Source organism: Ceratotherium simum, chromosome 6 (assembly GCF_057802395.1).
Source record: "Ceratotherium simum simum isolate JZ-2026a chromosome 6, ASM5780239v1, whole genome shotgun sequence".
Classification (NCBI taxonomy): Eukaryota; Metazoa; Chordata; class Mammalia; order Perissodactyla; family Rhinocerotidae; genus Ceratotherium; species Ceratotherium simum.
Window position 1 is genome coordinate 15,688,421 of NC_141905.1, and position 26,715 is coordinate 15,715,135.

Here is a 26,715-nt window from a genome sequence, read left to right on the forward strand (position 1 = left end):
ACCTTGCTATTGTTATATTTTTTGGTGGTGGAAGACAATTTGAGGTTCAAGCATGCACAGTTGGAAACAGCAGAAGTTCTTCTGAACTCTTAAATCATCTAGAGTGGTCATACTGGTTTCTAAAAGTTTTAAAAAGATTCATATATAGAATTAGGCTTTTAATCCAGTCTGTAATGGAATAAGTTACACTGAGCTTCTGCAATAGTATGATAAAGTGAGAAGAATGCTGGGAGATGGACTGTTACTACTGTGGTTTATATGGTTTCAGCAAGGAAATTTTTAAGAAATCTGAGCAAAGGTTTTTTTGGTATCTGATTATAATAATGGGCAGTTAATAAAATACCCCTATTATGATACTTAGAATTGGCAAAGATTTTATCAAAGCAAGCCATTGTTCCTAGGTTAAGTCATCTTATCACTGCTTATGCTTTCATTTTGGCTTTGGTTGTCATTCTAATTATATTTGAGTGTTTAACATTCGTAGACTTTCCAGGTTCTCATTTTACCTATTCTTTGATTAAAATAAAAAATTTTTAGTAGTGCTTATTTAATAGGTTTTCAGATTTAAAAGTCATTTCTGTGAGTATATATTTCTCTTACAGTAAATAGGTATTTAATAAAAAAAATACTCCATTGCACTTGCTATGATTAAATTGATATGCTCAATTCTTTGTCATCAATATAAATAGTGTTAACTACTTGTTTAATATTAGCTTTTTGTAAAAGTGGAAGAGATGTCCTATAAGAATTTACATAAAATCAAGAGTTTTAACATTACATAATTAAAATAATTAGTAATTTTTATATTTTATGTAATTATTAAACATATAAAACCATGCTACTAGTTGGATTAGCACTACTCTTCTGGGTAGTAATGTTTGTATGTGTCCCAATGATTTATACTTACAATTTTTTTAATACTATCAGAGTACCTTTAGAGTCATTTAGTTATTTCAGTTATCAAAAATTATGGATTAAAACAAAAATCTAAAGACTATTCACCCCAATTTATTGGAATATATCCATACAACCCTGCTCTCTGCTGTTTTGTTGTTGATACTGTGTTTGAAAGGAAGATGATCCCTATAGATCAAACAGTAGGTTTTTAAATAATTTAGCGGTTTAAGGTAAGCTGCTCTCACTATCCCTCTCTATTTTTTTTTTTATTAATTGTCTTTATGCTTGGCTTGCTTCTTCCTTTGTTTCAGGTTTCTGCTCAAATGTCTCCTCATCAGAGAAGCCTGCTGTCACCTCCCTATATAAAACAGTAACCACTATCACCCTCTGTCTCTTGGCACTGCTGCCTGCTCCCAGAGCACTAAGAACTACATGACAGTACATGACATGTTATTTAGTTTATCTGTTTGTCGTCTGTCTTCTTCAACTAGATTGTGAGCTGCTTGAGGGCAAGGGCCTTGTCTTTTGGGTTCACTAGTGTATCCCTAGTGCCTAGAACAGTGCCTGGACATGGTACATGCTCAATAAATATTTGCTGAATGAAGTAGTTGGTTCATAAATAATCTAAATAGTATGATAGAGTTTTACTTTTATTTTTTCCCTTAAAACATGTTCATTAATGAGTTAAAAATATTGTTTAAAACAGTTGTCTCTCAATCTAGCTGTGTATCAAAATTACTTGAGAGCTATATAAACTGTAGATTCTCCTTGATTGAGTAAATCAAGTTTTAATGGTGAGTTAGTAGCAGTTTGAGGTAGAGTTGGTGATGGCGGGTTGTAGGCTCAATCTTGAGTCCATAACTTAATTTTTTTGATCTCTGTCCATAAACAAAAAGCCTGCACACTAAGTTGGCCTACACTACCATTATGTTTTAAGAGCTATTTGAGTTAGGAGGTGGGAAGGAGTGTCTAGCATCCTAGAAAATGCAGTATGGCCTCATAACTCTAATATTAGAACAGTGAAAAGAAAATTCAGTTGGGAAAAAAGGTATACTTGAGGAGAAGGAAAAAACATTAGTTCAAGTTGATGAATTCCCAGAATTAGATATTTTGATTCAATGGAAATTCTTTGAATCCTTAGGTAATAGTTAACATGATCAAATAGAAAGAATAGCTTTGGAGCAGCTTTGTAGAGGGAGGAAGAAGAGAAAACTTTTTTGGGAGTGGACATACTAGGGATCCAAAGAGAATTGTCTGAATGAATGATACGGTTGTACAAATGAAAAGTTAGAGTTTAGGAACAAATTAATTAAAATCATGTCACAGGTGGCCCTGGGGTAAGGATGGGCACCAGTACTGGTGTGTTTATAGGGAGATCTCAACCTGTATATGCTTTCTCCCACATACATTCTTCACTCTGGATGTCATGAAATTCTTGTCAGTATAGGTCAGAGGTTGACAAACTTTTCCCTCTGTAAATGGAAAGATAGTAAGTATTTTAGGCCTTATGGACCATATGATCTCTGTTGCAACTACTAACTCCGTCATAATAGTGTAAGAGCAACATATAAGCAAATGAACATGACTTGTGTTCCCGTAAAAATTTCTTTACAAAAATACACAGCAGGGGCTGGCCCGGTGGCGCAGTGGTTAAGTTTGTGGGTTCTGCCTCAGGTGGTCCAGGGTTTGTGGGTTTGGATCCCAGGCACGGACCTGTGCACCGCTTATCAAGCCGTGCTGTGGTAGGCATCCCACATATAAAGTAGAGGAAGATGGGCACGGATGTTAGGCCAGGGCCAGTCTTTCTCGGCAAAAATAGGAGGATTGGCAACAGATGTTAGCTCAGGGGTAATCTTCCTCACCAAAACAACAAACAAACAAATAAACAAAATATACAGCAGACCAGATTTGGGCCATAGTTTGCTAACCCTTCCTTTAGGTTAACAAAACCCATCTTTTTCATGATTTGAAAAAATATTAACCATTTTTTAACACCTTTCGATTGAATTAAGGGAATATACATTAAGAACATTGAGTATGTAAGTTTTATTTAAGAAAGTAATTAAAAAACTGATATAATTGATTTTACTCTTGTGATTTTCTGCTTCCTTAAAACATATTTTAAATCATTCAACTTTAATATCTGAATCTAGTTTTTTTTCTTTATTGGTTATTTAGTTGGTTTTGTTGGGAGATGAGGTTGACACTAGTCCAATCTGCACATTCATAGATGACCCTATATACATGTAGGCTTACATGCACATGCACACTCTTTATACATGTATACATATATGTATATGTCAGTGAATATATATTTATGTTATTCAATAATATTTGTAAATTATGTACATAATTGAATCAATTTTACAAATGAATTTAATCAAGAACAGCTCAAAGAAATTAAAATATATAATAAATTAGTGAATTTGTTCAACTTCTGTTTGAATTTTACTATAAAAGCCATACTTTTATTAACTTCATAATTTGAATTTTTATTTTTAAAATTAAATTACTGTTTTTAAGGCTTGAATCAATATATGTCCTTGGACATTTCTGTTCATCCCTCTGTAAATTGTTTTCTGTGCCTTAACTTGTAGAATATCTATATAATGTTAGGGCTAGAAATAGAGCCAATATTCTTCAAAATTATGTTTCCATTGTCTATAAGTTAGATACAACTCATTCAGTAATAAGCTGTAATTATCTTTGTACATCACGAAGTACCAGGTAGTTCTTGGAAGGCATGGATAAGGATGCCATTTTCCCCTTATGTTTACGGATAATCTCAGTCTGTGATCATTGTATGGCCAATAAATATTGTTGACTGGCAGGAAGATATACTATCAGGTAATGAAACACGAGGGACTATATTTTAATGACCATATTTGGCCACTGTTTTAGGTCAGGTGCCTATATACTATTGATTTAATCTCAGGACACAAAAAGGTAGGAAGCATATAAATAAAGGAACACATCTGTGCCAACATATATAGCACTTCAGCTTATATGTATTGTGATCATACGTTTGTGAAGCATAGTCATTATGATTTTTCTATAGGTATGAAAGCCTGTGTTACCGTTTTCTACCCAGAATGCGAACCTCAATAATTAAGACCGTTTTCTTTATCTTTTGTGTCCCTCAGAGATTTCTATTAAAATATTGTCCAAATAGTGGAGATCTAGTAAATACTCATTTGGGTTTCAACATGGAAAATGGTTATTTAGTTTTAAATGTTTTAACAAGTTCTCGAAGTGCTTACTATATATTGGTTTGAGGGGGAAAAAGCACGTCAGTGTATAACGTTGGTAAAAATAAATTAGTAATGTATTTTTTTAGTTAGAGCATTGTGTAAGTCTATGAATGATCAAATTTGATCACAAAGTTACTGAGCTGTTTACTTCATAAGTCCAAGTAGAGAGTAGCAGAGAAATCTCTATTTTTAATATAATATGTGCCAACAAAATTAATGTTTCTAAGCATGTGTTTAGGTAGGGGTATACACAGGGAAGAAATCACATAACATTTTAAAACAGATTATGATTCTGTTAGGTCTTTTTAGTCCTGGGTGGTTAAAACTTAAGAAATGGTTAATATGTCTAATAAGGTGAGGGATGTTACATTACTTAAGAGAGCACTGAGTAGCCAAAGGAAAGGGAGGAGTTATTTATTCCTCTTTCTTAAGTCCAAGTTGTGACTGCACTTGACCCAGGACGTATAACAAGTGTGCTAACCATTCTACCATTTAAGTTGGAGATTACTTGAAAAGTAATCTAAGCTTTGGGTAGTCCTGTTTGCTTTGTAATGCTAAATTTTAGATAAATGATGAAATATGGATGGTTTTTATGAATTATTTCTTGTTTAGATGAGAGATCTCCAGCTGCTCAATATGTAGACCTGTTGCTGAACCCAGAGCGTTACACCGGCTATAAAGGGCCCTCTGCATGGAGAGTGTGGAACAGCATCTATGAAGAAAACTGTTTCAAGTAACTGGAGGGGGCCAGGGGAAGGAGGAGGCCTGACTAAAGGGAGGGTGGAGGAAGGGGAGTATTGGCTTCTGTTGGAAAAAGTTCTATAAAAAAGTCAAACCATTTTGAGTTTTGTGCTTTCTTTTACAGGCCTCGATCTGTTTATCGTCCTTTAAACCCTCTGGCACCCAGCAGAGGTGGGTTTTTCATACATCTTCGTGCTTTTACCAATTGTTTACAAAACATCTTTCTAACTAAACTTGAGAAAATTTTCAACTATTTTATATTTTGCTTAATTTGAATGATCAAAAGTATAAGATTAGTTCACAGGTTTGTCTCGAGATTTCTACATTTTATGTAATTACATTATTTGAGTGTCATTAATTGAGTGCCTGATATGTGCCAGGCCCTAAACTAGGAACTTTGTGTAAAATAAATTAGAATATATGAGTAATATATATCAGAGGTTTCCTGGGGGACTCTTAAAAATCTGGATGTCCAGGCCCTATCCCATACCACTTAAGTCAGAATCTTTGGGACTAGATCCAGGCATTGGTATTTTTTAATCTCTTTAGATGACTCTAGTACGCAGCCAAGCTTGAGAACCAGTGGCTCATAGAGTGCTTCTCAAACTTCAGTGTGCATACAAATGACCTAGGAGCCTTGTTAAAATACAGGTTCTGATTCTGTGGGTCTTGAGTGAGGCCTAAGATTCTAACCAGCTCCCAGGTGATGCCTGGGGTGCTGATCCACGTAACCACACTTTGAGTCATAAGGATGTAGAGAAGTTTCAGCAAGTTAGGTTGCCTGCAGCACTGCTCTAAACCTGCACTGTCCAAGAAGGTAGTCACTTGCTTCATCGAGCTATTGAGCACATGAAATGTGGCTAGTGTGAAACTAAATTTTACATTTTGTTTAATTTTAGTTCATTGAAATTTAAAAACTAAAGCAGTGTAAAATATTTTTGCCATTAAACAGAACTTGATTGTTTCGGTGGGACTACTTTAACTCTTGTATCACATAACACTGTTGTAGCGCATGTATACCTTTTACCTTTTAAAATGTAGATATTAGAAAAAATTTTAAATTGCATATGTGACTGGCATTGTATTTCTGTGGGATAGCATTGCTGTAGACAGTTGGAGGTTATTCAATACAGCACTACTGGGCACATCCTCAGTCTGTTCTCAACGAGGAGCCGAAGCCTGGGAGCAGCCCTGTAATTGATTTGCCATTCTAATGTTTGCTTTAGACCAGGATTGATTTAAGAACTTGAATTTCTAGGTCTAGATTTGTATGTTTAGGCATTTCAGAGAGCCAAAGAGACTTAGAAAGGTTGAGTGAATGGACTGCTTTTAGATGCTCACTTTATCACAGTGTGGCAAATATTCTTCCCCAAATTCATTTTGACACTCCCTGGAGAAGGGAATTGGATCATGAAAAAGGCGTGCATGGCTTCTTATCCTTTGTCTCTTTTACTCCTTTTACATCATAACTTTTCTGTTTTCAACTTAAATGTTTTTATTACACAAGATTTTATAAAAATTGAAGCAATACAAAAGTTATATAAAGTAAAAAAGGAAAGCTCCCCCTGCCTCCACACGCTTTCTGTTCCACAGTACTGAGTTTGGAAGATATTATTCCCGACTTTTCAATGATCACTTACTTTTAAAGCAGAAAATATAATTGTTCATTTAATAAAACCATCAAGTCCTAAGAAATACTTCACTTCCATATTATGATAAATTAGAGACATGAGACTGCTGGAAAGATGAGGAGAGGAAGGAGAGCATTATATAGGAAAAGAGGGAGGAGTGAGGAGAAAAGAATAAAAAAGAAACGTGAAAGAGGGAGATAGAAGACTAGGTAAGGGGGAGAGAATGGGTCCTAGCTGATGGGTGGGTTCTCCGTGAAGTAATTAAATAGCTCTTGCTGATGCTGTTTGTATGCAGTCTCCATTGAAACTGCTAATTGTTGATTCACAGCTCTTTAATATTCTTGCCTTAATGTTTCTTCCACATTATTCATGAGCCATAACAGCTAGGCTTATACAACTAGCTTTCCAGCAACTTTTGAGCAACAGAACCTTTTTTCCAAAAATGAAATCATATCAGAATTCCATATATAAATCTAATAAAGGCAGAGCTGCTGTGGAGCCCTAGAGCCCAACCTTCTGGCCTCTTCCCCCTGTCCAGGCAGGCCTGTAGCACCTGCAGTGAGGATTTCACTAATTACAGTTGGGGAAGTACTTTTATTAAGGTGTATATGTGCTGAGGAGCAGTAATTTAAAAGAGAAAAGTATTCCAGCATGGAAACAATAATGTTCAGAGAGGGTTGTATACATAGTGATTAAAGAAGTGGCTTTGTATATTTGTTAGTTAATTATTGAAACTTGTGGTCTTTATGAAGTACTTTTAGTTGCTTTCTTATAGTTTATTGTATGAAACACGTACAAGTCTTGTATTCTTTGGCCAATATTCTTATTAAGAAGTCTCATTTGCAGGATAACTACACACTGACCAAGGTTCATGGTATAATTAATAGCTTAACACAGCAAGTTTTAATCCTATAATAAATAAAATTGGAATCTGAACTGTAAGACATTTTCTAAAATCCTGTCTATTGTTTTCTCTTTCAGGAGAAGATGATGGTGAGTTAAAACTCTTGTGTTTGTGTTTGCTTCAAGTAGAGGAAATGTTTTAACTATCAGATTTGATTTTTCCTCTATTTAATTCAAAAGAAAGTATTTATCCTATTTTTTCAGAAAATAGCTACCAATGAATGGTGACAAAAAAGTAAGAGTATTTTTTATAGTATAAAGTTATCCTATGTAAAAAAAAAAAAAAGTATAAAGATCCTTTTACGTAAGTGTTTAGTTTAGAAACCAGGATCACATTCCAAGTTCCCCATTTTCTGGTTATTATAATCTAATGGAATGTGTTCTGAAGAAACAGAGAGAAGTTAAGATAGTTTTACCAGATAATTTGTCTTGTGACTTCATTTTCTTATTGACTTTTATATTTATAACCTCAGTTATCATTATAATACTTAATCTGATGAGTAGTGATTTATCAACAATTGGTTACTGCAGGTTACTGAATATCAGTCATAAGGTGCCCCAAGACAGCCAAAATAATTATTTCAAATGAATGTTTACTTATCTATGTTGAAGGGCACTGTGATGGGCTTTTTGCAAGATAGAAAGATGTATAAAACATGATGCCTTCCCCATAGGAGCTAACAACATATAGCAGGGGTGATAAGCACTATACATAAACAATGATAAAGAAGTATTACATACATAGTACCAACAGGTGATATAGGTCTTTAGAGGTGGAACAAATCGTAACTCACTGGAGTGATATAGGAACGCTTACTGGAAGAGGTGGCATTTGAGATGAATTTTAAATAATGGGGCAGATTTAGGCCAGTAGAATTGGATAGTATGTGCTATTTGGAGAAAGTAGCATGGACCAAGGAGTTAAGAAAGGAAAAATCAAGCATGTTTGGGGATACCCTGTTAGCAGGAGGAAAGTCTTTATATAGGGGGAGTTTAAACTGGAAGGATAAGTAGAGGCCAGGTTATTGAGGACCTTGAGAGCTAGACTTTTCCTGTTAGCATCTGGGGGTTTTTGAATAAACAAGTGAGATGATGATGAATGATCCTTACTAAGTATGTTGAATGAATGAATCTGTAGGAAGATGTTTGTGTTGTTTTGCAAAGTGTGAAGACTCTCAGGAGGCAAAGTAATTCCCCACCATCTAATTTATCCCTTAGACTCCTTGCTCAGCTCATCTATGTTTGCGTTTTTCTTATCATGCTTTGCTTTTCTCATTGAAATAAGGATAGGTAACTTAAGAAATGCATTGACTATTTTGATCTTTATTGACATTTTTCCCCCACTCAGGAGAACAGTGTTGGGCTAGAAATAATTCTTTTATCCTTAACTACACAGATAAATCAGGCCTCTCCATATTCTAATCATTCATTTTTTCTGAAGAATTATCTTGAAAATTAAGAGATTTCTTATTATCCTTTGAAACTTAGTAGTCTTAGATAATTGAGGCACTATATCTAGCTTTACTGGCTCAGGAAAAATGGAATAATTAATAATTTAATTTTTTAAATTATAATTCACTATTTTTTCTGGAATTTTAAAACAATGCTATGGTTATCATCAAAAGCAAATTTAAGATTATTAAACTCTTTCCCCCCATACTTATGGATGTTTAAGCCTTCTAGTGAATAAGATTTACATAACATTTTAACTGAAATGTTTTCCCAGAAATTTTACTAGTCAAAATATCATTTATAAGAACATTCTCCCAAAATTAAATTACTTTTGGGCTTTATTTTCTAGAACCATATGCCTATTTTTCCACTTCACATGAAGCAGTGGACATTATTTTAGAGATATTCCTTAATCTATCATAAGGAATATTTGATAGACTTAATTTATTCTAATTTATAAATGACTATTTAAAATATTTTAACCCAATTCTGTGTTTTTTTTAAGGAGAATCATTCTACACATGGCTAGAAGGTAAGTTTCTGTGCTGCTTTTTAAATTTATTGGCTTCTTATAAACAATGTATTGATTTATTTAATAAATTTTTGTAAGTTTTAGGATTCACTACCCAGACAACTAATTTTGACAGTGTTTGAAAGAAAATAACATTTTAGGTTATTGTATTTTGGGATAAAATTATTTGAAAAATTTGGTCAGCCAAAACCTAGCATTATGGAAATACACAGGGCAGATACTGTCATTAGGTTTTCATAACTGGTTCCTGAGTCTTATTTCCATTTTATATGTAATTCTCATCCAAACTACTTTTCTAGTAACCATTATGCAAATCTGTTTTTTTAAGTAGAGACATTCTTTTTGGAAGGAAGTACTTGTTTTATATATGAAATTGAGGGAAGGTAAATTTGCATTCAGAAGATTTTTTAAAAACATATTTACACATATTAATATAGTCTAAACTTGTCTAATTAGAGGATAAGCGATATAGATCCCAATATTTTCGATACTCTTGCAATCGTATATTTTCTAGTGTTGAAAATATAAAATGTTATTAATGGAAAGCTGAAACATTCTAGGATTTTAACAACTTTGGTTAATAACTGGATATATGATGCTTTTAAAAATTTTACCAAATTGCCATTAATTTATGAAACCAAAAGTTAAAATATATTAATGAAAGATAAGCAAGTTGAATGATATAGGAAAATGGATATTCCATAGCCATAACCTTACAGGAACTCTAGAGAGATAAACTAAGTAGTTAATTCTATTTTATGTTTGTTCATCAGTCATGTTATCTTGTGATCATGATTTCTTTTTGTTTTTAATAAACTATGTGCATATATTGGCCATTACTAAAGTGAACATTAATGATGTGCAAATACTGCTAGGAATTTTATTGATAAATGGCCTTTGTGGAAGAAGATGCTTAGCTTTGTTTAATTAGCTTTATTCTAAAGATACAAATTGTGAAAAGTAGTATTTAGGTGAAAAGAGGTGGTCAGAGACTCTCCATATTGATCATGGATGATGAGAATGAAATTGATGGGCAATATTGGATAGTAGAGTATATTGTATTAGCCACTCTTCTAGTATCCTACTGATGGGAGTCCCTGAATATTGATACATTGTTCCAGAGGGCACTCCTATTTATAGGCAACTGACTCAACTTTTCTAAGATTCAGTTTCCTCATCTGAGGCACAAGAGTGGCAGTAGCCATCCAGCTTACCTACACTGTGAGTGTAGGTGATGCCTGTAAAAATTCTTTGAAAAATCACTAAACAGTGTCCAAATGCCAAGTCATACTGTTAAAGTAAATCTATAGCCCTTTTGGGAGAGAAAAAAATATATGTATCAATGTCTCATAATTCAGTTGCCGAAAATGAATTTGCATGAAATTAAATCCAAAAGAGAAAGAGGAGAACCACTTTCTAAACTGAATAGTTGAATTTGCTCTGTATTGTTAGAAATAGGAGTTGGTGGATTTTGCCCTTGTAGATCAGCTTTCAAAGGTGTTACTCTGAGTATGACTGTGAAGGCTTTTGCTTGGACCTCAGTAGTCAGAGACAGCATCGGGCCTGGCAGCAGACTGTAGGTGGGGAGAAGCTCTCCAGCAGTTTTCTGCTAAGTGTGTTGTGTGTCTTGCTGGTGCACTCAGTTGGCACATCTTTTGTTATTACCATTCTGCTTGAAGTTACCTAATTTTCACAGTTTATGGAAGTACATTTTTACTCCATCTTGCTCATTTATCATGCATCCCCATTTCAGGTAAGGAGCTTTGTGGGCTTTCTAAATTAGAATTGCTTCTTAGTTTTTCATGTTCTTGTTCTTAGGCATATGAATTTTCACAAGCTTTGCTTTACTTTGCCTATTTTCCCTTCTCTAGTCTTTAGACATTTTACTGGATATAAGCCTGCTTAGAGAGGTAGGTTGGAAGGAAAAGAAAGCAAACTTCAAATCTGATCATTTTGCTACTTGATAACAGATTTAATTAAGTTTTACTAGAGAAGAAGTTAGTACCTAATGTTTTATCAAATTTATTGATATTGTTTGTATCCTTTGTTACCCTAAACATTCAAAATGGACCATATACTTTTATGAGGAAGCTACAAAATAGAATTTAATTTCTACTTTTTGTCTTCATGCATGACAATGAGAATATTCTAGCAAGAATTCTGAATTAGGGAATGAGATCTCAAATTAATTATTTTTTCCTATTAGAAGCTAAGTGCTTCAGAGCCATCTGTGGTAGAACATAAAGGGGAAACTAAAGATCTTTTAGATCTTGAAAAGATGTAAAGTAAGCCACATAACATACTCTTACATTTTAAAAATCCCTCAGCATATAAATTAGGTTATTTCTTAGTTTCCACTATTGAAGCCCATTTTTCCCCATGGGGAGAGTGTAAAAAAAAACAAAAAACAAAACCAACAAAAACAAAAACCTCTGTTGGGTGGTAAGAGAGGGAAAAAGTTAATTGTTCTGCATCCAGAACAGTGGATTTTTAAAACTTACCTTTTGCATATTTATTTTTAAATTTTTCTATAAAGAATATTTTGTAAAAAAATTTTTTGTGGTAAAATATGTACAACATAAAATTTACTATCCTAACCATTTTTAAACTTAAGTATTTAGTGGCACTAAGTACGTTCACAGTGCGTATTACTCTTATAGTAAGAGAAAATCTTTTAAGATGGAGCCCCAGGGGTAGGATAGGATGGTGGAATTATCTTGACCTTTATTTTGAGCAAAAGCCTGTGTGGCTTAATAAGGCTACATAAGACAGTTTTCCATCATATTCCTGAACTCCATCTGACATGATTCTACTCACAGTAAATGGTCATACATTTTTTTATTGGTGAAATTCCTGGATGTCTGTTTTCCAAGTTTTGGCTCCTTACTGGAACATAGAGGAGCATATAGTTAAGTAGAATTAGAGAATTCCAGGGCAGAGGATTAAAAAGACACACTAAAGGATCTGGAGGAAGGAGAGAAACAGATTTCAATCTCTTCTCTCAGTATCTAGTAGGTTCAAAGAAAGAACATCTAAGGGAACAGAAAGGGAGAAACAGCTCTTGTTAAGCCAAAGCAGTGACTTTAATAATTATGTTTGCTTTAATAAAGTCTTAGCCTAAACCATGAAAAGTCTGTGCTCTTGCCTCTGGGTAACATGGGAACTTGCCAAGTGCATCCACAGTGTTTGGACCTCCAGTAGCCCAAACCTCTTCTATCATATTCTCCATCAAGTTATCATATTCCGTTAACTCCATTCTGAAGTTAGAATCTTATTTTATCTTCTAGTGAAAGAATCTTGATCTAATTATTTTATATTATTCCTTGATTTATTTATAATGTCCTTGAATCTTAACTTTAAAAATAAGCCTGAATACTCAATCTTCTTGATTCAGTATTTCTGTTATATAAATGAGTGTGATTTCTTTTTCAATATTTTTCTGAATAGGTTTGTGTCTGGAGAAGAGAGTCTTCTATAAGCTTATATCGGGACTTCATGCTAGTATCAATTTACATCTATGTGCAAATTATCTTTTGGAAGGTAATCAGATTTTTACATAGAAATTTTGCTTTCTATTAGTGTAAAAATTGTTGGGGGGAAATACATATTCTCTATAGAGAAAAAATATCCTACTTACTAAAAGTATATAATGTATTTCTCTTTCTCTTTAGAAACCTGGGGTAAACCTAGCTGGGGACCTAATATAAAAGAATTTAAACGCCGTTTTGACCCTGTGGAAACCAAGGGAGAAGGTCCACGAAGGCTAAAGAATCTGTACTTTTTATACTTAATTGAGCTTCGAGCTTTATCAAAGGTGGCCCCATATTTTGAGCGCTCAATTGTCGATCTTTACACTGGAAATGTAGAAGAAGATGCTGACACAAAAACCCTTCTACTGAATATCTTTCAAGATACAAAGTAAGAATTGAGTATCAGTGATTTGAAATTGTTCACTCTATTTGAATGTGAGGTAGTGCTTGAAATACAACAAAAACTGACTCCTAAAAGTTAGGAAAAGGGAGAATTAGAACTGAGAAGGAAAATGGCCAATAGAATAGCAGCAAAATTTAATTTTTCTATAAATGTTGACTAAAAAGCTTTGTTGCATTAACTTTCACACTTGAGAATAGGATGTTTCTAAATATAACTTTAAATTTTATGTAGTATGTAATTTAAAGCTATGATCATGCACCACATAATGTTTTGGTCAACAACGGACTGCATATACGACGGTGGTCCCATAAGATTAGTACCATATAGTCTAGGTGTGTAGTAGGCTATCCCGTCTAGGTTTGTGTGAATACATGCTATGATGTTTGCACAATGATGAAATTGCCTAACGACACAATTTCCCAGAACATATGCCTGTCATTAAGCGATGCATGACCGTACTTTAATGCTCTTTGTACCAATTTTGTAATCTTCCAGTTGCTATTTAAATTCAGATGGTCTTGTGTTAGCATGAAGATAGCTGAGGGAACATTAGCCTTACCTTCTAGAATATAACCTTTTAAAAAAAATTCTTGGTCTATAAAACTTGAGTTTACTGGTTGTTAAAATGAGCATGGAGGAAAGTTGGATTAAGAACTGTTTAAAGTATAAATTATGCATTTAATTTATAAAGACTTTTTAAAATGTTAAGAGGGTGTTGCATACTTTTCATATAAATTGTTTTTAATGTTTCAGATTATTTTTATCATGTAATTTTTTAAAACATTACAATCTTATAAATTACAAAGCCATCTGTATCTTACTTTAGTCTTTTATTGAATGATTTATGTGAATTGTTTGCTGCTGTTGTACATTACTAAACCTTACCTGAGTAAATAATTTTAAATATTTGTAGGGATAGAAAATTGTACCAGTGCTCTAATACACAGTACTTGAATTTTTCATGTAACTTATAATATTGTCATTTCATCAGGTCCTTTCCCATGCACTTTGACGAGAAATCCATGTTTGCAGGTGACAAAAAGGGGGCCAAATCATTAAAGGTAAAGAGTTCTTGATTGGGGGACAGAGTGGGGAGCAGATTACTGGCTGTGTTTTAATCCTATTCATGTAAATTCTTCTTTCCCAGTTCTCCAACTTGTTGAAGTTAGTCTGATTGGATTTTACTATAAATGATTTGAAAAGCCCTTTCTCCATACTTCCTTCTCATTTCTTTTCTCCTTCCTAGTTTGACCAAGTGCTTAGGATTATCTTCAGTCATTACTATGACCAATGAGTATGGCACCTTTGTAAGTGTCTTTCTAAGGTATTATTTTGAGAGAAAGTTTTATTTTGAGAGAAAGTTTTCTTACTTTAAAATCACAGTGTGTATTGTTTTGATGTGTCTTTCAAAAAATCATGAACTGTTAGCCACTTTGAAGGCAATAAATAGTATATATTTCTAAAGTGTCTTTTATGGAATGTTACAGTTTTTGAAACTATTATATCTTTGTCCTTATGGACTAACAAAAAAGGCAAAAATTACTTGTTAACCTGTGATATCAGAAGGAGAATATATTGTAGGAACATTATGAAACTTCACATTAGGAGCTCTTTGTTTTCCTCTGCTTACAATACTTTAAGGAATACACTGTACCCTTGAAATGTTCATAAAAGTATTTGAAATTGACTGGTAAATAGTCTTCTAGTACACCTCCACGATCTTTTATATGCAGTTGCAAAATCCAAAAAGCTCCAAAAACTGAAAGATTTTTCTTACATTTGGTGTAAATTAATTTGTTAGCTAAACCTACCCTGAACTTATGTAAGAATATTTATAGTGTTTTTTTTAAAATTCTGCTTTGTATGAATATTCTTACATTTTGTTGGAGAAACATTAATGTATTTGATTACAGGGTGTTTCATAATAAATAGCATATGTACTGTATTTCTAAAATCTAAAAAATTCTGAGTTCTGAAACACATTTGGCCCCAAGATGTTTTAAATGTGGATATATTACAAGAAATAGTAAATTAGCACTGAGTGATTCTCCATTGGTAAGAGTTTCTTGGTATTTCTGAAATTAAGTAAGTAATTTAGCCACAACTATATTTCAGTTTTGGAAGATTTGTTTTGTTATGGTTGTTTTAGAGTTATATTGCTATTATGGTATTTAAGATAATGTCAATTCCTTTTGGTAATGCTTTCTATTTTCTAAATATTTATACAAATATACTTTTGATCTTCAGAATGTCCTTGTGTAATAGATAGGACAACTATAATTATGTATCTTTTTGTAGATGAGGAAGGTGAGACTGAGGTTTTACAACTAGCTTTCAACTACAAAATGCTGGAAATTTTGTTTGCTGTTTTTCAAAGGTGTATAAAGGAGAACCTAAGTCCATTTTCCATCTGCTCCAAAGAACATGAATTACATGAGAATGGCGAGCAAAGGAGTTTTTGTGTTCTTTTTATATTGTCTTTCTTTTGGCCAAGGTATTGATTCCTCGCAACTCTTTGGGCACCTGGGCAGGGCTTGTGGTGGCCAGAGTTTTCAGGCTACTTGCTTCTAGCTTCATGCAATAAAATGTCTACCTCAGTACAATAAAATGATTTTTATGTTTAAAGTTTGCCATGGGAAAAAGTTGAGGGAACTTTCTCTTAACTAGCGTTAACCTCAGATAAGGTAAGACTGACCTTAAAGTCATAGAAACCATGTACAGGTGCTCACAGTCAGAATTCTCCCCTGTATAGGAAACTATTACAGCAAAAGACAAGGATCCAGTGAGCAAGCATCCCTGGAGAAGCTGCATTAGCAAATGTGGGGTTGAGAGACCATATACCTTGTATAGCCCTATGATTATCGATGCTGTTCGGAGCACATTGAAGCACCTGTTACAAATATAGTGTGGTACTAAGGAGAGAGATGAAAATTGATCATTGTTGTAGGACTAGCTTTCTAATTTAGACTCACACAAAACAATACATCAGAATAAATAAAACATAAAATAGATATATTTACCACTGGTTGTATGCAGATATTAAATGGGAGCAGCAGTTAAATTCCTTAAAAGTAAAAACCATGTATTATTTACTTTTGTGTCCCCTATAGTGCATATCTTGGTGCTTTGCATAGAGTAGCCCCTCCATAAAAAAGTTTGTGGAATTAATATGTAGAATGAATTTTATAAATTTCCATTAATTTAGTTGGTTTATGTGCCATGTTATGCAATACAAATTCAAATATTTTTCTTCAACTGTGGAAAAACACAACTAAAAAACTTTAAAATAAACTTCATTAATAAATTCATTAATAAACTTCAAAACTTTATTTCTTATAATTCAGACAACTGCAGTTTGATTTTAAAAGTCTAATTAGAATGAAAATATTTTCTGCATGTTAGGAGGAATTCCGGTTACATTTCAAGAATATCTCCCGCATAATGGACTGTGTTGGATGTGACAAATGCAGATTATGGGGGAAATTACAGGTGTGTGTGCTGTCTTCTGTTTTGAAACTATTGCCTTAAATTTTTCCACTGAGGAGTTGAAAGTTTTTATTAAAATGTCCTCATTGTTCATTGAATTAGAGCTTAGAAATAGGCAGAGCCAAAGTGTGGTTTTTTTGGTTTTATTGATGAAAAAAATTAATATTAAACTCTGTGTGTTACATATGTATGTATAAGGATCCTTTTCCTATTCTATGTTAATGATTTTGGTTTTATTCATCTTTTTCTATTGGTACAATCTCAGATTCATTTCTGAAGTTGTTGGTTATAAATAGAGTATATTAGTACTTTATATACCTATATAAAAGGTAAACTATAATCATATAAAAAGACTTAATTATCAAATTTTGGTCACTGAATTTGTTTCAGTGATTAAAAGAAGGCCACATAGGGGCCTGCCTCGTGGTGTAGCGGTTAAGTGCATGCTCCGCTGCTGGCAGCCCGGGTTCGGATCCCAGGCGCGCACCGATGCACCGCTTGTCAGGCCATGCTGTGGTGGCGTCCCATATAAAGCGGAGGAAGACGGGCACAGATGTTAGCTCAGGGCCAATCTTCCTCAGCAAAAAAGAGGAGGATTGGCATGGATGTTAGCTCAGGGCTGATCTTCCTCACAAAAAAAAAAAAAGTAAATTAAAAAAAAAGGGCCACATAATCACAAAATAGGAAAGTTCTGCCACGCAGGCCCATTTCTCTATATATTCAGTATAAAAAGGATTGTTTGATATTTATGTCTCATTCTTTTACAAAGACGATATGTCAGAAAAAGAAAATGAAGAGATAGAATTATTTTAATGAAGGCTACACTGAAATCAGATTTTTTCATTTTCTCTAGTGCTAATAATTGAGAAATTATAAAGTGTAGGTATCACTAATAATCTCTCAGTTTTGAATTGCTAGGGGCTATAAAGAATGCTTTCAAGGTTACATATTGAATGAACGTTGTAATTCTAATATATTTTCTAGGTTAAAAAAGGCATTTTAGTAATTTGCAATAGGAAAAGAGGAAGACTATGAGATGGATTGATTCCATAAAGGAAGCCATTGGCATGAGTCTATAGAAGTTGAGTAGGGCTGTTGAGGACAGGACCTTGTAGACATCACTCATTCATAGGGTTGCCAGGAATCGGAGCCGACTTGATGCACATAACAACACAGATGACAGCCGACTTGATGCACATAACAACACAGATGACACGTGTCTAACAAATGTTAAACTATTCAGATTTCCTTAACAGCTTAGATAAATTTATCATTACATAATCTGTGAGGAAGTAGAAACTGTATTTTGCATAGTTTAACATGTTGGTGAAACAGTCCATATGAATTTCCTGACTCTCATCACAGTGACTGAGTATTTCTTTAAACCTTTATAGTAGTTGTTATTATATGAATTTAATTGTAAGCTTATCTTTAGACTCAGGGTTTAGGAACTGCCCTGAAGATATTATTCTCTGAAAAAGAAATCCAAAAGCTTCCAGAGAACAGCCCATCTAAAGGCTTCCAACTCACTCGACAGGAAATAGTTGCTCTTATAAATGCTTTTGGAAGGTAAGAACCGTTTTCACAGTGAAGACTTGATTCCCAGGCTGGGTTCAGCAAACTGCAAAGATCATCTTCTCTGCTAACGTAGTTTTTGTTTTGCTGGCAAAGGGATAGAATTATTATCATATATTATACCTGTACTCACTTGACTTAGAGTGTCCTTAATGCAGACAAATCACTTTCTCTACAGGTCATAGGAAAAATAAATAATTTCAGATAGCCAGTATTTCTCAGTTTGCCTTCTTGATTTTGTGGGGAAAATATTCTCCTAATAATATTCTCTTTAGCTGATTATAACTTGTTCAATTGCAGTAGCAGGAGTAAGGAAAGCTTGGTTGAGAAGATGATGAAAGAAAAAGAGATTAAACCTTTCAACTGTACTTTATTTCTAAAGCTGAGGAGGCATTTTTCTTTCACTCGTTATTACCCCATTTTTTTCTGTATATGGACACAGAGTTTGCTTTTTGTCTGTACCACAGGGGGTTTCAAAAATAATTTGAATTTGCCTACAGTGATACATGAGATACCAACTAACTGAGGAATACAGAACAGAAGGAAGAGAGTTATAGAAAATAATACTATGCTGCCCTGGGAAAAAAAGGCAAAAAGTCAAGTCAAGGAAGAATTTTTTTTACAAATTAGGGAACCAAGTGATACAGAGATTATTTCTTATGTTTTATTAACATCATTTAAAAAAATTTTGGGGGGGTGCTAATATAAATTATGTGGTGTTTTTTTAAATTTCAAATTCTACTTGTTCATTGCTGGTATATAGGAAAGTGATTGATTCTGTATATTAGCCATGTATCCTACAACATTACTATAATTGGTTATTAGTTCCAGGAGTTTTCTTGTCAGTTGTTTGGAGTTTTGTACAATCGTGTTACTTGTAAACGAGGACAGTTTTATTTCTTCCTTCCCAATCTGTTCTTATTTTTTCTTCCACTCTTTTTTCTGACTTTTCTGTTCTTTATTGATCAATTTATCTTATTCCATTTTCTCTTTTCTTCCCCTATCAATTATACATTTTTTAAAACTTTTTTTAGTAGTTGCCCAAGAGTTTGCAATATACATTTCTAACTAATCCAAGTCCATTTTCAAATAACACTATATTGCTTCATGAGTACTGTAATTACCTAATAATAACCAAGCATTCCCTATTCCTCTGTCTTGGCCCTTGTATCATTGCTGTCATTCATTTCACTTATACATAAGCTATAATCATCAAATACACTGTTACTATTATTATTATTTTGAACAAACTGTTATCTTTTATAACAATTAAGAAAAATAAAACTTATTTTCTTTATTTATTCTCTGATGCTCTTCCTTTCTTTATGTAGATCCAAGATTTTGACCTATATAATTTTCCTTCTCTCTAAAGAACTTTTAACATTTCTTGTAAGGCAGGTCCACTGACAACAAATTCCCTCAATTTTTATGTTTGAGAAAGTCTTTATTTCTCCTTCACTTTTTTTCTTTCCTTTTTTTATTCGGGTATAATTGACACACGTTATATAGTTTCAGATGTACAACATAGTGATTCAATATTTGTAAACACTGCAAAATGATCACCACAATAATTCTAGTTACCATCCATCACCATACATAGTTGCAAACATTTTTTTCTTGCAATGAGGACTTTTAAGATTTATTCTCTTAGCAACTTTCAAATATGCAATACAGTATTATTATACTCACCATGGTGTATAATATATCCCCAAGACTTATTTATTTTATAACTGAAAGTTTGTACCTTTTGACCTCCTTCACCCATTTCACCCACCCCGATCCCTCCTCCCCTCTGGCAACCACCAGTCTAATCTCTGTATCTATGAGCTTGTTTTGTTTTTTAGATTCCACATATAAGTGAGATCATACTGTATTTGTCTTTCTCTATCTGACTTATTTCACTTAACATAAACAAGATTCCATTCTTTTTTATGGCTGAATAGTATTCCTGTGTGTGTGTGTGTGTGTGTGTGTGTGTGTGTATGTATCACATCTTCTTTATCCATTCATCCACTGATGGCCACTTAGGTTGCTTTCATATCTTGGCTATTGTAAATACTGCTGCAGTGAACGTGGGGGTGCATATATCTTTTCAAATTAGTGTTTTTGTTTTCTTCAGATAAATTCCCAGAAGGGGAATTGCTGGATCATATGGTAGTTCTATTTTTAATTTTCTGAGAAACCTCCATATTGTTTTCTGTATTGGCTGTACCAATTTACATTCCCACCAACAGTGCACAAAGGTTTCCTTTTCTCCACATCCTTAGTAACACTTGTTATTTCTAGTCTTTTTTGATAATAGCCTTTCTAACAAGTATGAAGTGATATCTCATTGTGGTTTTGATTTGCATTTCCCTGATATTAGTGATGTTGAGCATCTTTTCATGTACTTGTTGGCTTCTTCATTAGAAAAATGTCTGTTGAGATCCTCTGCCCATTTTTTAATTGTATTGTTTGTTTTTTGGCTATTGAGTTGTATGCTTTATATATTTTGGATATTAACTTTTCATCAGATATATTATTTGCAGATATTTTCTCTCATTCAGTATGTTGCCTTTTCATTTTGTTGATGGTTTCCTTTGCTGTGCTGAAGCTTTTTAGTTTGATGTAGTCCCATTTGTTTCTTTCTGCTCTTGTTGCTTTTGCTTTTGGAGTCACATCCAAAAAATCGTCATCAAGATCAATGTCAAGGAGCTTACTGCCTATGTCTTCTTCTAGGAGTTGTATGGTTTCAGGTCTTGCATTGAAGTCTTTGGTCCGTTTTGAGTTAATTTTTGTGTACGGTGTAAGATAGTCTAGTTTTGTTCTTTTGCATGTGGCTGTCCAGTTTTCCCAGCACCATTTATTGAAGAGACTGTCTTTTCTCCATTGTATATTCTTGGCTCCTTTGTTGTAAATTAATTGACAATATATGCATGGGTTTATTTCTGGGCTCTCTAATCTGTTCCATTGATCCATGTGTCTGTTTTTATGCCAATACTATACTGTTTTGATTATGGTAGTTTTTAATATAGTTGAAATCATATGCCTCCAGCTTTGCTCTTCTTTCTCAAGATGCTTTGGCTATTTGGAGTCTTTTGTGGTTCCATACAAGTTTTGGGATTGTTTGTCCTGTTTCTGTGAAAAATGCCATTGGAATTTTGTTAGGGATTGCATTGAATCTGTAGATTGCTTTGGGTAGTATGGACATTTTAACAATATTAATTCTTCCAGTCCATGAGCACAGAATATCTTTCCATTTCTCTCTGTCTTTTTCAGTTTCTTTCATCAGTGTCTTAGAGTTTTCAGTGTACAGGTCTTTCACCTCCTTGGTTAAATGTATTCCTAGGTATTGTATTCTTTTTGATGCCATTGTAAATGGGATTGTTTTCTTAATTTCTCTTTCTGATAGTTCATTGTTAGTATATAGAAACACGAGATTTTTGTTTTTTATTGATTTTGTATCCTGCAACTTTACTGAATTTGTTTATTAGTTCTAACAAGTTTTTTGGTGTGGAGTCTTTAGGGTTTTCTATATATAAAATCATGTCATCCGCAAATAGTGACTTTTACTTCTTCCTTTCCAATTTGGATGCTTTTTGTTTCTTTTTCTTGCCTAATTGATCGGGCTAGGACTTCCAATACTATGTTGAATAAAAGTTGTGGGAGTGGGCATCCTTGTCTTGTCCCTGGTCTTAGAGGAAAAGCTTTCAGCTTTTCCTTGTTGAGTATGACGTTAGCTGTGGGCTTGCCGAATATGGCATTTATTATGTTGAGGTACATTCCATTTATACCCACTTTGTTGAGAATTTTTATCACAAATGGATGTTGAATTTCATCAAATGCTTTTTTTTTTTTCATCTATTGAGATCATCATATAATATTTATCCATCATTTTATTCATGTACATCACGTTGATTGATTTGCAGACATTGAACCATCCTTGCATCCCTGGAATAAATCCCACTTGATCATGTTGTATGATCTTTTTAATGTATCGTTGAATTTGGTTTGCTAATATTTTGTTGAGGAGTTTTGCATCTATGTTCATCAGGGATGTTGTCCTGTAATTTTCTTTTCTTGTGGTGTCTTTGGTTTTGGTATCAGGGTAATGCTGGCTTTGTAAAATGAGTTTGAAAGCATTCCCTCCTCTTCAGTTTTTTTGGAAGAGTTTGAGAAGGACTGGTATTAATTCTTTGAACGTTTGGTAGAATTCACCAGTGAAGCTGTCTGGTTCTGGACTTTTGTTTGTTGGGATGTTTTTGATTACTGATTCAATCTCCTTACTAGTAATTGGTCTATTCAGATTTTCTATTTCTTAATGATTCAGTCTTGGAAGGTTGTTCGTTTCTAGGAATTTACCCATTTCTTTTAGGTTATTCAATTTGTTGGCGTATAATTGTTCACAGTAGTCCTTTATCCTTTGTATTTCTGTGGTTTCTGTTGTAATGTCTCCTCTTTCATTTCTGATTTTATTTATTTGAGCCCTCTCTCTTTTTTCTTGGTGAGTCTAGTTAAAGCTTTGTTGATTTCGTTTATCTTTTCAAAGAACAAGCTTTTAGTTTTACTGATCTTTTCTGTTGTCTTTTTCATCTCCATTTGATTTATTTCCACTCTGATCTTTGTTATTTCCATCCTTCTAATAACGTCAGGCTTCATTTGTTCTTTTTCTAGTTCCTTGAGATGTAAATTAGATTGTTTGGGATTTTTCTTGTTTCTTGAGGTAGGCATGTATCAATATGAACTTCCCTCTTAGAACTGCTTTTGCTGCATCCCATAAATTTTGGTATGTTGTATTTCCATTTTCATGTGTCTCAAAGTATTTTTTGATTTCTCCTTTGATTTCTCCGTTGACCCAGTTGTTGTTCAGTAGCATGTTGTTTAGTCATACTCATTTAAAAATGGAAGCTTCAATGTTCAGTGTTGTTTACGTTCTTTTATTTTGGATTTTGCTTTCAAATTATAGCCTATATAACAATGTCAGTAATTTGAAATATGTACATATATTAGCTGTACTAATATGCTTTTTGTTTCCTCCTATAGGCTTTCTACAAGTATAAGAGAGTTACAGAATTTTAAAGTCTTATTACAACACAGTAGGTAATAAAGGCTTTTGTATGTCTAATTAGAGACATAAAGTGACTGTGTGAAGCCTTTTAGTCTTGGACATTCAGCAGAAAGAGACTAACCTTCAAAGACTTCAAGAATTCTGAACTCTTAAAGAGAAAATTCAAATGTTCACTTGAATATTTATGATTCTTAATAGATTATCAATTAGAGATATTTATAAATGAAGTATATACTTTTAAAACATGTAAGTTATACTAATTCTGTGTTTAATTTTGTATGTTTCAATCTGTTAAATATTCTGCTATTCTGTTTGTGTAGAATTGGTTTTGTTCTATGTAGTATCCTTTACTTCCAGTTGTCAAACTTAAATGGCCATGTCTCCATCCTAATAACACTGTTAACATTCTGTTATGGAAAAGGAGAGCTAGGGAGCAAGTGTTGCTTAGGGCTAGTATCAGTGATAAAAATTTATCAGATTTTAAAATGTGTTTTTAGCCTTGCCTAGCTCTGGGTGTCACCTTCTATATGAAAGTGTCAGTGTGATGAATGGCCCTTTCAATGTATAGTTAGAGAAGTTACTTAAGACTCCCCAGGACTTTAATTTCATTGGTTTTTATTTAGGATTTTAAATTGCTGTTGTTGTTACTGTTTTGTTTTGGTCTAAAGGACCTGCTTTGGTAAAGGTGAATAAGTACTGTCCCCTATGCCACCCAGCCAGATTTCATGTGTGTATAGTGGGCTGGCTCAAGAGGATTCTTTACTTAGAACCTGTAAATCAGTTTATTTCGATTTTTTGTTTCTCTGTCCTTACTCCAATTTTAGAAGTTTTTGTTTACTTTAAGAAAAAGAAAAATTGTATAAATATTTAAGTTTCCGTCTTGATAAAATTTGAATGGGATTATGTGGATTTATAATGTCAATTTAAACATTATATACACAAAATTTACTATTTTAAAGTAAGCATTTTTAAAGGATTTTATTTTATAATACAATCTATGCAATCCTCTCTCAATCTGATTTTCTTTGGTAGGATATTTAAGCAGGTAGGTTAGTTCAACCCTCCTTTAAACTTCCCCTCTCTCCACTTTTTCTTTTCATTTTAGTTCTTTGTATATAAATGGTACTTCATGTGACTTGTACCAACAGATGACTCCTAAGTCCTTGTCATTTTTCTAAACCTGGGATTTAAATATCCTTAATATTTAAAATATTGCTTCTTTTTAAAGGTGTTAGTAAACATAATGTGATTAATTTGGAGGTTGCGTCTGTGTAGAAGTAATGCGGGTACAAAATTGAGTTTCTCCTTAGACTCTTCAGTCTTTTATGAAGCAAATAAGTGCTCTTAAATCTGTATCTTATCCTGACAAAGTCTGGAATGTGTTTATTGATGATTTAGTGGCATATTTTAAATTGTATTTAGTTGGCTCACCCCTCTCTTAAAAATATTTAGTTGTCCCTTGGAGGAATATGGTTGGAGGGAGTAGGGTCTCACTCGTTAATTATTTTCTTACCCAATTTGTAACCTTTATAGACCCTGTTTTTTTTGTTGTTATTGATGGTGGTGGTGCTTTTTGTTAAGTCAAATAAAACAGGCTCGCTTGATTGGAGCCTCCTCCACGTTCTATTTTCATTTTTAGGGATGCAAGTATTGTATGGTGGGAGAGGGGACCTTAAGGTAAATTTGTCTAAAAAGTGAATATCTAAGTAATCTTGCTGGTAAATTAATAAGAATTATTCTTAGTGTTCATTCAGAGTTTAAGGAAATGTGAGAGTTTTGCACTTTGTGTCTATTATTACTATAAGTTTAAAATCTTTTTGGTAGTGTTACTTCATTCCCTCAGTTAAAGATAAAGGCTATTATTTAAACTATTTACTGGCGAAAATCCTTGGTCATTTCCATTTACTGCTTTTTTTCTTTACTGTGATTTGTTTCAAGCTTAGGAAAAACTGTATATTAGAGTGAGTTCTAGGAAATTAAAAGGTCTGGTTAGGGTAGAAAGTTCTTTTCAAGATTTTAACAAATTTTTTCATTACCAAGAAAATAAACAAATGAAGTATTCTTAAGCTGAAATTTATTTAACTTTATTACCATAAATTAGATTGTAGGGGCAGCCTACATTTTTGTGTACATGTATATTTCTTAAATGACTGTAAAAGCTGTAGGAATCTTTGTTTTGTGAGCCTGGTGATGTTTTCTGATCCTTGTGATATAAACTTTTTCTAATCCATATACCTTTTGTTGTGAAGTGGTACTAGAGTACTGATTGCATTGTGAAAATGCCTGGCTGGTAATACCTCTTTGCATTTTGTCTGTTATCTCATCGCCTAATTTAAAAATCCAGCACTTGATAATATAACTGACAGAAATGATTGTACCAGCTGATGAAGTAATGAAAATGAAGAAAAGGAAAATATTCCTTCCTTTAATGGAATGAGTTTATTTTTTTCTTAAGTGGCATCTATGTTAAGTTAGAAATACTATATATTAAAGTTGGTAAAATTTGAATGTTTCTCCTGTGTTGATTCTTAGATTATGAGGAGGATCAGACAGAATAGTAATAGTATTCACAGTTTTGAAATTTGATAAGTCAGACGTTTTATTTTGACAATTTAAAGTGAATACTCAATACTTGTAATCTCTGTATTTATATAAAACACTGTGCCATACTTTCCAACTTTACCTAGGTGCCATTGTATATAAGAAAGAACAGCTATTTTGATCTTCATCAGCATTGCCTTCAGCTGGAAATTTGGGAACAGCTCACAATAAACCTCTCAGCAGTTTGCAAACTGAAGTACCTGCAGAAACCATAGCTACTCACCAAAATACACATACTGGGTGCATGGTATCATGGAATTATTTGGTAAAACAAACCAACACAGACACACACACACAAATTTGTGTACTTTTAGCATCTACAGGTACAGCTTTTATTTTAAACAGAATTCCATATAATCTGCTGTTGTACCCACCAGATTGTAGAAAATGTGAATTAAAGTAAATGTTTCTGCAATTTTTCTTTCTTGTTTTTTTCCCTCTTTTTAAATGCTTGCTTTTATAAGATGAAGATTTGATTATAATTTGTGGAGAAGGGAGAATATATATATAAGTAGTCTAAGGTTGTTTCCTATAACAGCAAGCATTGGCAGCCATTGTAGTAAGGGATTATTTAATCTTCACAACAGCACTAGTAGATAGGTACAATTACTTCTCTGTTTTACAAATAAGAAAACTGAGGATAAGAGAGGCTAAGTAACTTGTCCA

The 26,715-nt window shown here is 33.3% G+C and overlaps 1 protein-coding gene across 1 annotated transcript in view; it reads left to right on the forward strand.

Annotated features, from left to right (window-relative positions):
• ERO1B (endoplasmic reticulum oxidoreductase 1 beta) overlaps positions 1 to 25,950 on the forward strand; it is a 58,126-nt gene extending 32,176 nt beyond the window's left edge. Inside the window, exons 7-16 of the mRNA XM_004432393.3 lie at positions 4,761 to 4,881; positions 5,014 to 5,060; positions 7,502 to 7,513; positions 9,381 to 9,407; positions 12,855 to 12,947; positions 13,079 to 13,325; positions 14,332 to 14,401; positions 16,743 to 16,829; positions 18,262 to 18,395; positions 23,424 to 25,950. Of these exons, the coding sequence (XP_004432450.3) occupies positions 4,761 to 4,881; positions 5,014 to 5,060; positions 7,502 to 7,513; positions 9,381 to 9,407; positions 12,855 to 12,947; positions 13,079 to 13,325; positions 14,332 to 14,401; positions 16,743 to 16,829; positions 18,262 to 18,395; positions 23,424 to 23,484 (899 nt within the window). The 3' untranslated portion in view covers positions 23,485 to 25,950. The remainder of the gene's footprint in view (positions 1 to 4,760; positions 4,882 to 5,013; positions 5,061 to 7,501; positions 7,514 to 9,380; positions 9,408 to 12,854; positions 12,948 to 13,078; positions 13,326 to 14,331; positions 14,402 to 16,742; positions 16,830 to 18,261; positions 18,396 to 23,423) is intronic.
• The last annotated feature ends 765 nt before the right edge of the window (positions 25,951 to 26,715 follow it).